This window comes from Cystoisospora suis (genome assembly GCF_002600585.1).
Source record: "Cystoisospora suis strain Wien I chromosome Unknown contig_876, whole genome shotgun sequence".
Lineage (NCBI taxonomy): Eukaryota > Apicomplexa > Conoidasida > Eucoccidiorida > Sarcocystidae > Cystoisospora > Cystoisospora suis.
Genome location: NW_027153677.1, coordinates 1,368 through 15,847, shown reverse-complemented (window position 1 = coordinate 15,847; position 14,480 = coordinate 1,368). Strand labels below are relative to the sequence as shown.

The following is a 14,480-nucleotide window of genomic DNA, read 5'->3' as shown; positions in this document are numbered from 1 at the left end:
GAGAACTGGCGCACAGGATTGACGTGATTACAACGGCTAGGCTATTAAATCGCAACCTTCAAAAGGCACGTGGCTACCGTAAGTATTGCAGCGTGGATACCAGCGTTAAGCAAGAATCCCTGCTGCAGCGAAACCAGTGCCCTATCGGACGGCTTCGAAATAAACCCTATTCGCCTTAGTCGCTTTTCCGGAGTGCCCGTTGTGGTTGAGATGATACCAGCGACTTCCTTGAGGGAGGACCGGGGGGATCGAGCAGTCCCAGTTTGTACAACAGCCGGTGCAAACAGGGCCGGGGCGGAGTTCTTATGAGGCACATCAGTGCTCTTAGACGGACTGGTTTCCGTTCTGCTGTGTCCATTTGCGCGAGCACTCCACAAGTGCCCCACTGGCAAAGTGGTCCAGCACGACGTCAAGCAGACCACACCTTGGAGAGCCGCGGAAACCATTCGTGATGGGTCTCGTGTTCCTTGTTTCGCGTCGTGCATGCGAACCGTTTGACGTCCGAAGTCATAGCAGACCTCTTCCTGCCACACCCTGAAAAAAGACTGCAGAACTCTTCCGTCGCGGGTAGCTCCCCTTTGCTACGGTGCAGAGCTCCCATCCCCGTGGGTTGAGACTCCTTCCAAGCGCCGTCGATCAGAAAATGCGAACACTGCCCAAGACATGATCCTCGGCAGATGGCGTTCTGCGTCAGATGTCAATCCCTGTGCTTCCTGTTCAGCTGCCCGGGCATTATGCTAGCTGGGAGTCACCTGAAGCCGAACTGGATGCAAAGACGACTTCGGGGACCACTGCGCACCGGGGAACACGCACGCGCTTCCGGGATCGGGTAGTGAAGTCCTGGGGTTCTTCGCTTGAGTGAACGGACCATAGCACCGGGGCTCTTCCAGAAAAAACTCCCAGGTGGGTTCTGCAATATTTTCTATCAACCTATATCGCCCATGTGGACACTGCTTGGCACTCGAACCCCATGTGGGCGCCTCTCGTCTGTCGTTAGCCACCAAGCGGGCGTCTCCTGCACAGTGGCGGTGTCCACGGGAGGAGGGAGAGCGTAAGCTTGCGCTTCCATCTTGAATCGAGGGCTTCTGCAGGTGTCCAGGTCCAAAGTCTCCTAATGCTGTTCTTGTTTCAGAACCCGTAATCCTAGTTCTTAGACGGCTTGTCTGTCGTCAGCACTATTTCTTGTCCTGGCTCCGGTTTCCTTCGCCAATCGTAAAGAAGGAGTGGCCGTCCTCGAATTCCGTGATCCGGCGAACTCGAACTTCCATGCTGCGTCGAAAAGGCGCAGAGTACAGTCACCCTTCCTCGGGCTTTTCTTCTCTTCCCTCGTTTTCATGTCTTCCCTGTGATATGCAGTCATCTTTGCGAGCTAAGTGAACCTTATCAGATGGACCAACGTTAATGGCGTTTTTCTTCTCCGAAGCCGGTGGCCTCCAACTGTGTGGCTCATCGGACTCTCCTGTCACAAGAGCTTTACGGCTGGCCACGTTGATAGGTTTTCTGCTGGGCTAGGGAGTTTCATCCTTCCCTCTCCCACTCTGCGCCATCTGGAGAAGAACCGAGCAACTTGGGGCCGTAAACGGGTTTTTGTCGCCGCGCTAGTATCGCGTGCCATGTTGTCGTTCGTCGCAGGTTTTTTCCTCCGCTAATGAGTTTTTTAGTCAGGGGATGTGTACCACTTTCTCTAATCTGTGGCTGTCGTTTTGCATCATTGCCACGTTTTCCACCTAATACCTCGCTCGTGTCTCTCGTGCATTGCCTCCTCTCACACCGCTGGGGTTTCCCGGGAAAACCTGTAATCGGCTTTGTGACGTGTCCACGGGCAAGGGATGTTTTGTGGCGTTTCTTTTTCCACAAGAGCGCTGGACCGCATTCCCACTTTCCCCGAGCAGAACATCATCCCCGCCCTCCTGTCTAGTGCTCGGCGTCCAGCGTGTCGCCTTCCTCCTATCTTCAGCCTTCTTGCATACGTACACCAGAGCTAACAAGAGCTTTCCTCCGCGTCGGAACCCCTGCCCTGCGGTTCCGGCATTACGATACGACCGGCGCCATCGAGCTGATGGTAGTACAGGCATAAATTCTTGTAATCACGTACAAAGACATCAGCTCCGCCGTAGCTCCGTCTCTGCGAAAGAGCTCTTGAGGCCGACAATTTTTTGTCTGCGACCGGCCCGTCTAGGTAACCCGCTACAAGAGTCGTTTTTCGCGGGGCCTGCTTTTTCCAAACGCGGCCTTCAAAGGACTGTTTCTTGTGTCTTCTGCAGTGCTCTTCGTGCCATGAAGGGGGTTGACTCCCGGATACCTCCAAAGTCTAGTCGCGAATAGGCTTCGACATCTGCGGGGAAGAGCGGAGCTGTGGGGGCTGTCACAAGGAGTGACGCTTTTGCTTGTCCACCGCACTCTTCCTTGGTCATTGCATTTCGACTAGGGAAGCATTCGTCCGAAGCACCCTCCTTCTAGGTCCGCTGTTCGGCTCGAGTGTCTTCCCCTTCAGTTGCCACTTGTCGGACAGGCATACCTCCCTTTGGTGAAGCTCTACCGACCCTCTTTACGGGTTTCTCCTTTCCTAACAGTCCCGTCTTGCTCCTTATAACAACCACTGCTATAGAAGGCCGCCACCATGGATGATATTCGTCGTTTCGTCATGATGGGCCGGGGAGGGGGCCGGGGATTCTCTCCCTTGAGTGAATCCAGTCGGTGGAATGCGATGCTGGAAGTTTTGCAGCAGCCCAACCAGACACAGCAAGTAAGGATGAACATGCCTTTAGTCTGCAGCGACGTAGCTGACATCGGTCTTCCATGTCTAGAGGCTCTCGTGTACGCGGAGGCCCGTGAGACACCGACTTTTACGTGCAGCGCGTCTCCGCGGGTGTATTCGTAACCCGTGTGTGGGCTTGAGTGTTCCTGCGTAGGTCCCTGCTATAGTGAAGTCATTTGCGCACTGCAGTCGCTCATGTTGAAGACGACGTGGGCATGTCTCGTACACCGTGGCCTTTGGTGCAGTCACAGAATTGTCGGCTGTCTGATGTGCGCCTCTGTTTGGTCAATCGCGGGTGCATGCGGTCAAATGGTGCGCATAACCCATTTTCATTCGAAGGCACTCCTATACAACTTGTGTGTAACTCTCTCTTTATCTTTTTGTCGAAGGGATTGTGAGGGAAAACGGTTCTCCTTTCATGAGGACATGCGGGAATATTTCGTGGTAAAGAGTTGAGTTGCACACGCGGAACTGGTATATTTTCAGACTTGGTCGCTTCGTGGTTTAGGGGCGTCATTGTCGGGAGACGTAGTCATAGGATGTGTCCTGTTCGTTCATTCGAGCGTCGGGTACATTGCGGAGTGTATAGCCAGTTCCTCCAGCAGAAGCGGCGGGAGGACACCCTGTTTCTCATAGATGTCTCACTGCTTCACTATGGCTTGAAGAGAGTAAAAACAATTTAGACAGGTCTGCAAACGGTTGTGTGCTCGAGCGACTTAACCATAATTGTCGTGTTCGGTGGTTTCCCGGTGTACTCAGACTGTGTGTCTTGCAGACCTGCAGGAATGGCTCTCTTTTGCGACCGAAGGGGCTATCGGTAGTTTCCCGCTTGAGGCTTTTGTTGCCGCTCTTTTCGACCTTCTGGAGGGGAAGCCTGTCGCTAGTCCTCAGCACTTGCGAGGCGTGCGCAGTTCAGCGGTTCCCACTAGCCGAACAGGTAACCACACCTTAGCGTCATGCGTGAACCGGACTGTTACCCTGCGTGTTCCGCATACGCGTCTCCACGTAGGCACGTTCTAGTTAAAATATCAGCTGTGGTCGTTTCCGTGGCTGTTGGTCGTGCATCGGGCTATCCCGCACTTTTGCGTGATAGCATGTGGCGGAGACAGGCACTTGTAGCAGCAGGATCGTGCATGCCCAGGTCCGGTTTTATCGGTGGTTCGATCCGATATTTCACCCCGTATATTGGGTCCACTTGTTTGGTCACTATCCAGCGACGTTCTTCCGCTAGAGAGCGCAGTTCGGTACGCAGGTTCCTTTTGATTGGCTGTATCTCCAGAGTACATTGTCAGAACATGCAGATATCGAAGGAAGACTTGGCGACATGTTAAAGCCCCTCTCCGGACAAACTCCGTACATGCATCTGCTAATAGCTGTTATGCCAGGATTCCTTTTCGTCAAAGTCGTCTGTAGTGATTTTTGCAGGGGCGTCCGTAGTACATTTATACAGGGCACTGTCCTCACGAAGGCACACAGATATTCTGCCCGTGCGGGGGCTGTCGTATGTGCACGTTTCGCTCATTGTGCATGAGGGCATATGCCTGCCCTTTGTTTCCAAGCACCACTGGCTGCTTTCTCTAGTTGTTGTTGCAGCGCAGCTAGTCTCACACTACGAAAGAACGTTTGACTGTTTTAGACGCTGTGTGGAGAATATTCTTCCCATGCGCGGTTCCGAGGTTGGGGGGGACTTGCAGCAGAGCAGACGAGAAATCTGTAATCTCTTTCTGTCTCAGGCCATGTCCTCCCGGAGAGTACCGGGGGCATAGACAGGAGCCGCGTCTATATTCCGTCGTCTTCGACGTCTCGTGGGATTCGCGCGACCCCAGCTTACGGTTCTTCTTCTTCATCCACGTCACAGAGGCCAGGGGCCTCGGCGCCTTCAACGCAGCAGCCGAATGTCCTCGTATCAGAGGGGGGAGACAGTCAGCCGGATCCGAGGACTGAGCCTCGTCGAGTTTCGCCCGTAGCGGACAGAAGGAAGACGGCAGGTAAAACAGATCGGGAATGCGTAGGAGGGGCAGCGCCCGTGAAAGAGTCCACCCTGAAGGAGGGCACGCCCGGTGATCATGAAAGAGAAGAAGGGATTTCAGACTCAAGAAACAATGTCGGCCCCGTGGAGACGACGAGAGAAGCCGGTGTGTTGGACGGGGGAGAGAGCAGAGATGACACAACACCCGCACCTCTTAGTCGTGGTGGTGGATGCACCACAGACAGAGAAGGACGGGGGGCTCGATCTTCTTCACAGGAGGGCCATGTGGATAGTGATCCCAGCATAAGGGGTAGCGGCCTAGTCAGCAGTCACGGGGTGATTTCACTTAGTAACAGCGAGCGTGACCGCCAAGGAGGCCTACCGTCAAGTGGTCCATCGTCTTTCTCTTCTAGTTCCCCTGCATCTGACCCTCCTGCTTCCACAGAGCACGAGGAACCGGCAGAGCATTACGGTTCAGGCGGCGGTGGTGGTTTGGCGTATGACTTCGAAATGATGGGACTCGGCCTAGGAGATGCAGTGCAGGGGACCACTTTGCTGGATGGGAGTGACGAAGACGCCCTTGTATTAGGTGTTGGAGGGGGTGTCATGGTGGAAAGCAGAGGCGGCGACGAGGAGCAGTTATTCTTCTTGCAGCATCATCGCTCTCCATTTGTGATGGACGATGAGATGATCGAAGGAGACGCGGTCTTTCAGAAGATGCTGTTGGTCGCGAACTGTCTCTTCCTCCTCCTCGACCTTCTACCTGCCCATGCGACGGCAGTCATTGTCAAATCACGTGAGTACACATCGACTCGAAAAGCGCAGTGAATGGCGTTGGAGACGGCTTATGTGAATCACATCAGTCTTGGATTCAAGTTTATTTTATGTATATGCCATCCCAACGAGGCGGCCGCATGCAAGTGTCTGCTTCAGCCCGGATGACCAGGCAGACAACCCAAATCTGCCGAAGCTTTCGCATGCATGTCACTGCATATTGTTTGGCTCTGTGTCGGTGGGTCTGCACAGAGCTGGCTTGTGTTTTACAGCTTCTTTCTGTCTCCCTTTTTAGCGGTGGCTGCGGAGCTGACAACCTGTGAAAAAGGAGCGTACTGCACGGAGGTGCTGTGAAAGTTCTCTGGTTTTTAGGTACTCTCCTAGTCAGTCTTCGGTGCTCTTCACCGTGTAGTTGTCTCGGAGACAGTCTCAAGTACAGATTCGCTCTCGTGACGCTCCCCTGTGGACCTGCTGTGTCTGTTTGCTAAGGTTCCTTGTTTCTGCAACGTCCAGTTTTTTTTGTCTTGCCCTCTTCCCCACTGGTGTCGATTCCCTCAGTGGACGCAAGTCGTTAGTGACAGCGGTCGTGTGTGAGCGAGTGTATGTGCACATATAACTTCTATGTCTACTTGTGTCTGCACATCGTTTGCGTTGTGCACGGGCGCTTCGGTGTAGTACACATGTATATTTGTATTTTACTAGTCACGCTCTGCGAATGTGGTGCTTTTCTTGGGGTCACATGTGCTATTTTCTCAGCTCGGTACCTTCGAATTCTGAACAGCAAGCTGACGAGCATTGAGTACATCGACCTTGCAGAAAAAATACTTCAGGTAATGTCGGTTTGCGATTCATTGGTCTGTACCTCTGCACCCGTACCTGACTTCTGTTGCTAGCTTCAGAACAGTGCAACCCATCTCCAAGTGATATCTAGGTGGTGTAAGTACATGGTGCCTATGTATACGTGGGCTCTGCGGAGTTCGACTCACATAGTTTGGCAGAGTGGTTTGTTCTAGCGGAGAAAGGACATCCTGAGTTCTTGAAGAACTCGGACCGCGAACATGCGCTTGTTCTCTTAGTTTTCCTGTCTCCACATGTTCTGTCTGTGTTGTCCTCACTCAGTGTGTCGACAAGCTTTCTGAGGAGCAGCCCTTGAACGTCTTCCTGTCAGGAGCATTGCAGTCGTGCCTTTCCTTTTTAGATTTCTTTTCACTCGATGTCCAGCGGCGTACGATGAAGTCGGCCACACGACTGCTCAATGCAGCGCATGCTTGGGCTTCTTCCACCTCGCCAACGGAGAGGACGTGCGTGAGGGGGCCAAATCGACTTGGTACCATGTCACGTTCCTCAATGAGTACGGCTGTTGCCGCTGCTGGCCAGGTTTCCCTAGGATCTTGTGAGGGGGCGGAAGCGTTCCCGGTTTCTCCTCCGCAAACGGGCTTGAGGAGACGCGAAAACGGTTTTGTCGATCTGGGGGAGAGCAACAGCACAGGATCAGGACAAGATGTCGTCGCCGCTTCAGGCGGTGAAGGAGTAACCGATACTGCGAGCGCGAGCAGTTTGACATCAACAGATACAGCACTCGAGCGTCGGGGACACCTTGCCGTGCGAGAAGGAGAACAAGCCTTGATTCAAAAGCTAAAGCACCAGAGGGAGGAACTCAAGAGTCTTGTCTTGCCCGTTCTCCCCACGCTTTCTGGCCTTCTCGTTTACGATGATGAAGCGCTCGTCCAGGTGCGTCCAGCGAACTTCCACACGCTAAACGAGTTGATAGCAGTCTCTGTAGTGAAATCGTGCTCGTATGTTTGTGGGCGTGTACCTACTTTTTCAACCATGCTTAAGAGGGAAACCAACCACGGGCGGGGCGAACATTGGAGTAACCCTTGGGAGAACATCGGAGAAAAAAAAAGAAAGGAGAAAAGAGAGATCACTAGACAGCAGAGGTTAGCTTTTGGATGTCGAGGCCACGCAGCACCCTATATCATGTTTTTGCGTTGTGACGTGTGTTTGTGTCCGTGTACTTTGCTCTGGTACCTGTAGTATACACGAATAGTGTTCGAGGCTGCACGGTACGGTATACCGTGCGCTCACTCCACAAAAGTCAGTGGCCAGCTCCGGTCTCCAGGGGGGCTTACCTCCACTCACTGCAGGCAGGTGGGCACATCGACTGCGGGTGAACGGAGACTCGCTTCGTGTAGACTGGTCCGGTCACTTTTTATCTCACCCGCCGTTCTCTCTTCGGAATCGCCATGTGGCCCTCAACCTCGGAATTTCGAGCTGGAGAGAGTCGTGAAGCTGCAGCTCTGTCCGGTTTTTGTATCTTATGTCATAGCCAGTGCCAGGGTGCATGCGAAGGTTGATATAGTAGCGCTGTTCAGGGTTACGTCGTGGCAGAGCGCTGTTTCTCAGCTTGTCCCTACTCTTGCGGCTAACAGCTCGGTAGGTTTCACGCCATCGTTGTCTTCCCTTTTGTTGGGGAGCTACTAACTCGGGTAGGCGCCTACTATTGTTTGTCGTGTCTACTCTTTACAGTACGCATGTCAGTGCTGGAGAAGCTTTGTGGACGCTCTTGTTGCCCTGCACCTTCGCTCCGCCGCAGCCTCTGCTCCTCCCCCCCCTCCACGCTCTGTCGGGCAGGCTGCGACTTCGACGCGTACTATGGTTCCGCACGTTTCCGAGTCCGTGTCGAGCTCATCTTTCTCCGTCACCTCGTTGTTTGAACAAGGCGCTCCTGGTTTGTTTGCACGGGCGGCTCCTTTCTCGGCTGTTCGTCACGCTCCTGGGAAAGCTCCCGTCTCTGCAAAGGATCAGGGTCCCTGTGCCGCAGCAATGCCAAGACAATCCGGTGTGGAGGGGGCGAACCCGGAAAGTTTCCAGACTGCTGCACGCTCATTGCCATACTGTAGTGAGGAGCGGTACAGCAGTGGGAGAGGTGGCGTTAAGGGGACCGAGGCAGCACCGCTGTCACTTTTCCCTTCATCGTCAGCTTCGGCGACAAGCGCAAATGAGGATGAAGAGGAATTTGGAGACAGCCGATCGCGATGGGTAGAAGAGGCAGGCGAAAGATACCGACAGGCACTTCAACATCTGGCTGCGGACCTTGGAGAAGTGGCTGGAAACTATGGTGTGATCGGAAATTTCATGAGTTTGATTATGACTCACGTGGATGCCTGCGTCGTCGTCGACCACGCAGAAGCAGGTAGCGCCACTGTGGATAACGGGTCGCTGTTGGCCGACGTGATAGGACGAGGAAAAGCTGACGAAAGCGTAAACAAAGCGTCAGGCGCTCTGTTACAACCTCATTCTTGTGTTGGTGAGGCTGCGTATACGCTGGCAGTCCTTGCTAACTTCAGTGGAACTGTGACCGAAACTTTGCTTCTCGATCCTCGGTGGACGAGTGTCGAGAAAGTTATGCATGCCTCGGTAAGTTCGTACGTTATGCTGTTTGTTGTCTTGCGTGTTCCTCAGCTTAACGACCGCCCGTAGTTGTCGCCTGTTCAGGGAAAGCTACGTGTGTTTGCAATTGTCGCTCGCTCCCCGTCTGTTCGCGCGTATTCATCAGGGACTTCCCTGGAGTATCGTATAGTACACGCGGTTCGGTGCACTGGTTGTAGAAGTGTAACGGAATCATCAGCAAAGCTTTCAAGTGTGCTGTGCTCCTGACAGTTGGGTGGCGTTTCTCTGGTCCTCACCCGTCTTGCTGCCTGGGTGATCACTTTCAGGTTTCCAAGCTTCTTGAGACGCGTGTTGCACTGGTAGCTACGACATCCGGCATTGCATGACGTTCTGTAGTAGCTAATTGCGTCTACTCTTGGAAGCAGTTGACAGCAATTTTCCAAAGGAATGGCTCGAATGACGAGCCGGCACATACGGTCGTCCGACCTCTTCATGTGGCAGAGTTCCTTATGATCCGAAAACGCTTCCTCAGCATCGTGAATATGTTAGCGCATGGTGAAAAGCGTCTGCCTCACTCCAGCACTGGGTGACTGACTGACACCGCCTGGAAAGTAGCCCAAGCCAAAGTTACGTGTCTCAGCTCTCTATTGTCCAGGTGGGTGTGGATGACGCAAGCTGGCACGAATCGAGGGATCTAGGAGTGTGTGTCGTTGAGTAGCTGAAACTGTATCGTATTTCAAGACTGAACCATAACTCAGCAAATGTGTAGCTGACGGTTGTCTTGGCCGAGACACCTGCATGTTTTCCGCCGAAGAAAGGCGGCCAAAGGGCAAACTACTTCTTTTATTTTTGCCTCTTCCCGCGCGAGTGATTTCCTTCTCTTTACAGTTATAGACTCTCCTGCGTGTTGGTGTCTATACTTTTGCCCTTGTGGACTGTTGGCGTCCTCTTTTTTTCCTCAGGGCGAAGGAGAAGATTTCATGCTCCTTCTGCGCTTTGTTTGCCTAGGAGTGTCTCTTCTTCCTGCGATCAACTTCAATCTTCCCTTATTCTTCCGGCTTCTACACCCTCCTCGGACAACCTCTTCGCCCAAGAAGAAGAAAAAACGTCCGATGGATGCAGCAGCTTCGGGGCTGTACAAGAATGCACCAGCTGAAGGAAAAGCCGCGGTCAGCAGCACAACGCATTTGCGGGAGCACACATGTCCTTCCGGGGAAGTAGAAGAACTGCAGGGGAGATTTTCGACTGTACAAGGCGTTTCAGCCTCAAGGGTGTTAGTTCCGGAAGAAGAACGTACCCGACTACTGTCGGAACGACCTCAACTCTTTGGAGTCCTGCTCAGGTGAGTGTACCTAACAGGAGAAGCAGCTTGTGTTAATTCTCGAGGTTCCTTGCCGTGCTCGTTCTCCATATGTGTCTTTGTTTGTATGCACCCGTGTGCTAATCTGGAACATGCTCGTATCTGTATATATAGCGGTTGCCTGCTTTCTTCCTCTTACATGAGAAGAAAAGATATATCAGTTTGGGTCTTTATCTGTTTCTCCTCGTGCTGTCTACATTATCTCAGCATCAAGTGTCGCCCCCTCTTTTCCGGATTGCAGTCCGACTACCGGGTTACGGGGGATGGCGGGGATTTGCTTGTGTATGTCTACTTTCGGGTGGCATTCTTTGGAGTGAGTACCCTGGGCGTACTTTGTGCGCGTGCGACCTCCGTGCTACATCGGCGTGGTCGACTGTCGCCTGCATCAGATAACGACGTACGTGGATTGCTGGGTACGTTTGGTGTTTCTGTTTCTTCTGAATCAATCTTTTGGTTTTCAGGACCTTCCTGTCTCCGCTCCTGCGGTTGTACGACCGAGCGCTGTCCGAAGAACTCCGTCTCGAAACTCTTCAGTTTCTGCTCAGTTGCGTTGTCACAGCGAGTGTCGCAGAAGGACAGACGAAAGAGGAGAACAACGGGACAGTGCGGAGTGCTTTTATCCCAGATGGGTCCCCAAAGAAGAGTTCACGGCTGGGAGACCAGGGGGTGTCTGAGGGTCTCGCAGCTGAGGAGGAAGTGACGAAACGCCTAAATGGAAACAAGAGAGAAGGATCTCTGTCGGAGGAAAACAGGAATACTCTGAGAGGACAGCTTCTGGTTCATATGGATGCAGTCCAAGTATCGGAGTTCATCGGTTATATTCTGCAGACGAGACCGTCTGTCACAGCGGTAGGTGACCCGCTCTGTTTCACCTGAACAGGCATGGGAGGGTGGTACATTTCTGAAGTGACAGCACTCCTTGTCTATTTACGAGCACTCTTATTTCATGGTGACCGATCAGAAGCACCTTCGCACTCGATGTTGCATTGCCTGCCTGTCGGCATGCATTGCAGGTGATTGTACGTCGGGAGCGTCTGGCCCTGATGCTACAGATGGGGAGAGTTGATTGCGTGTCTTCGATGCGTCTTCTCTTTTTCCCCAGGTTGCCGCGGCTCTGAATGTGACACTGGAGCTTCTCTCCCTTGCTCCACGAACCTACCTGCCTGCCTTTGCGAAGGAGGGCGTTCTCTCATGCATTCAGTCGCAAATTCTTCCAGAATTTTATCCTGCTGACGGGGTCATCCTTCCTTCTCATACTGCTTTTTGCTGTCCATCCCCCTCTGACCGGACCCTCTTCCCGTCATTTCCGCCTCAGAGAGAAGGGAGTAAGATGGGGGATGTGCCATCTGTTTCCCCGTTTCCTGGTCCACCGAGTTGTGCTGAGGGGAACTGTGGTCTATCGGTCTCTCCGGACTGGGGTGCGGCGGCCCACCTGCACACAAGGGAAGAAAAGGAGGGCACAGGAAGAAAGGTAGAAAGGAGCCGGTCCTCGCAGGAGGGCCCGAAGGCCGCTGATCTTCCTTTCTCTCCTCCGAAGGAGCTTCTTGAAGCGTCCATTCTCGGTTCTTTGCAGGATTCATTTCGCTGGTTCTTTGCGTTTTCCTCTTCCGGGCATGTTGTGGTACATCTCAGTCGGTTCTGCATTTGGCTTGCTTGGCGTATCTTAAGTATACAAGCTGGGGCGAGGCAGGCATCACCACATATCTCGCACGGGGTGGAACGTGTGGACACTACCGCCGACAGCGTTGAAGGGGGGGGGATGCCATGTGCCGGTGGCCGCTGCAGCGCGACTGCTGAAGCTGCTAAAAGAAAGGAGTCTTCTTCCAATAAAGCCGGGAGTAACCGGAATCACCTGTCTTTGCTGCACCAATCGTCGGCTGTTCTGCCGCGATTGCAACAAGTGACCGCACTTCTGCATTCCGCAGAAGTCACAACTAATGATGACTTCGGTGACTTGCAAGAAAGCGAGGATGACGGAGAACAAGTACGCGATTCTTCCTGTCTTCGTGAATTTGATGATCCGGTGTCGAGTACCGCCCCTGAGTGTGAACAATCTCGAGGCCCTGCACAGAAGGTGGGAATGGAGGAAAGACTCAATAAGAGTCGAGAGAAAGCTTCTGCCCATGGCGCTGCACCGGGCTTACCCGCACTTCAACAGGCGTGGAGAGCATTGCTTTCTCTTCGTCGGTTACTTGAAGGGGAACACCGGATCTCCGCGTTCGAGTTTATTGAATCTGATGTTGCCGCTGCGCTAGCTTCTTTCCTGGGAGGGATAGATTTCTCTTCCTCCCTGTGTCCGCACCGGCGGCTTTCCCGTTGCATATCTGCTGTCCCATCGTCTTCCGAATCAAGGCTTAAGCCTTCCGAAAGCGGGACGCCGCTTCACGCCGCAACGGCGCTGACGCCGCAGCCGCGTGGTAGGGAAGAAGAGAAGGGATGGGTGAAGGAGTCGGAACTTGTGAAGGAGATCACCGACGAGTGCTGTGTTGCTGACGGCGAGTCGGGAACGACCGTTGATAAGGCATGCAGTGAATCTGACAGGGTGAAAGAGCAAGGTCTGTTTTTTCCTTGCGGATGTCCAGCGTGCAGCTGGGAACGGCAGGTGGGTCAACAGTTCTTCTTGGAGTACCAGGAAGAACTGCATTGCCGTGTTTGTCTCTTCTTACTTGCCCTGGCGTTCCCCTCCGCTTCAGAAGATCTGCAGGCGTTGTTTTCGCCTTGTACAGAAGCTGGGGGTGTGAGGGCAGCCAATGAGCACAGGCGCGTCAATAATAGCCCCGCCGGCGACACAAGCGTACTCGAATTCCAAAAGGAGTCGCTTGACAGAGACGAGAAAGTGCGTCCTCGTGGCGATGCTTCTGATTCACATGGCGAGAAAGGCCTTGAAACTGAAGGGCGCGAACGTCAAGGCATCGGGCTCGGCGGAGCGCCGTCCCCGAAGTCCACACGCCCGGGGCACGAAAATCCCGCTGAGTCTTTGGGGAGAGAACATGCAGGCGGTATCGGTGAAAGGCTCGCGGCAATGGATTTTTGGGGTAGTATCCCCTGGGGTGAGGCTGATGGGAAGTTGCTGTTACAGTTAGTTTCTCTGTGCATGAAAGGACTGAGTAGGACAGCCGACAGATGTTTTCCGGTTGGCCCTCTCTTTTCTTCGTCTTCCGCTGGATCTTCCAGTCTCTCTTCTTCTTCTCTCCCACCTCATCTACGTCCTCCACATCCGACTTTGGCGGGTGTCGTTCTGTATCGTCCTGGAAAAGACGGCGTGGTGGAAAATGATAGCGGGCGTGTGTCTGACCGGTCAGTTGTCGAGGGACCGGGAAGGTGCTCTGCACGTTTTCCTTCTGCGGCTTCCCATCCTCATGCTGCTGCTGGTACCTCTTTCGAAAGCAAGGTGGTGGATGGCGTAGGAAGAACGCCTAAGCAGAAAGGTGAAGGAAAGGAAGGGAGCAGGGAGAAGGAAGGGCAGGCAGCGACACCCACGGCTTCTGCGGCGTCTCCATCAAAGAGCACGGAAAATGAAGTCGACGATGGCGAGAGTAGCCACGGTGCAGGACTCCGTGATGCCAGATCTTCGCTATCTCAAGAGAACGAGATTCCCGCCAGTGGAAATCCTGCTTCTTCAGAAGCTCTTAAGGGGCAGCATACTGGGGATTCTTTACGTGCTGACGGAGCGAGACTTGACGAGGACGGACAGTTAGGGGAGACAGAAGATGGAAGAAAGAGGTCGCCTCACACCAGTACTGCTGTCGGGTCTGTCCTTGGCAGTAAGCGAGTGCAGCGGTGTGCGGGAAGAGGAGAGGGAGAGACAGCAGCCGTCGGTTCTGCGGGAAGTGCCCCAGCTGAGTTCCCGCAATTGTTCTACCGCCAGTCTCCGGCTTTGTCTCCTGTTTTTGGCTCATCCCTGTCGTCCTTTTCTTTTTCGTCTCACTTCAGAGGATTGGTAGGGCCGAGAAGGGCAAGTGACGTTGACCCCCTGAGTGTTTTCACCTCCTTGCATCGAGAAGTCCTCGTGCGCTTGCAGCCCACGTCGGAGCAACGCATGACGATGGTTCTCCTGGGAAATAATGTATCATCTCAAGACAGACGGTGCCGGGTGCGCAACGTCGAGAAACCCGAGGAGCACGACGGCGACGGAATAACCAGGTCCGAGAAAACACGGGCGTGCACGGGAGGGCTCGGGGAAGGAGAGAATAAAGCAGAGGAGAGGATGAAGGCACAGGAGGAGC

General features: G+C 53.7%; 1 protein-coding gene across 1 annotated transcript in view; it reads left to right on the top strand.

Moving 5' to 3' along the window:
• The first annotated feature begins 782 nt into the window (after nucleotides 1–782).
• Nucleotides 783–14,480, top strand: part of CSUI_002094 (hect-domain (ubiquitin-transferase) domain-containing protein) — a 14,253-nt gene continuing 555 nt past the window's right edge. Inside the window, exons 1-9 of the mRNA XM_068062296.1 lie at nucleotides 783–2,746; nucleotides 3,518–3,695; nucleotides 4,492–5,523; nucleotides 6,258–6,331; nucleotides 6,621–7,232; nucleotides 8,031–8,921; nucleotides 9,857–10,236; nucleotides 10,716–11,103; nucleotides 11,357–14,480. The exon at nucleotides 11,357–14,480 is cut by the window's right edge and continues 555 nt beyond it. Coding sequence (XP_067925728.1) covers nucleotides 2,621–2,746; nucleotides 3,518–3,695; nucleotides 4,492–5,523; nucleotides 6,258–6,331; nucleotides 6,621–7,232; nucleotides 8,031–8,921; nucleotides 9,857–10,236; nucleotides 10,716–11,103; nucleotides 11,357–14,480 — 6,805 coding nt within the window. The 5' untranslated portion in view covers nucleotides 783–2,620. The remainder of the gene's footprint in view (nucleotides 2,747–3,517; nucleotides 3,696–4,491; nucleotides 5,524–6,257; nucleotides 6,332–6,620; nucleotides 7,233–8,030; nucleotides 8,922–9,856; nucleotides 10,237–10,715; nucleotides 11,104–11,356) is intronic.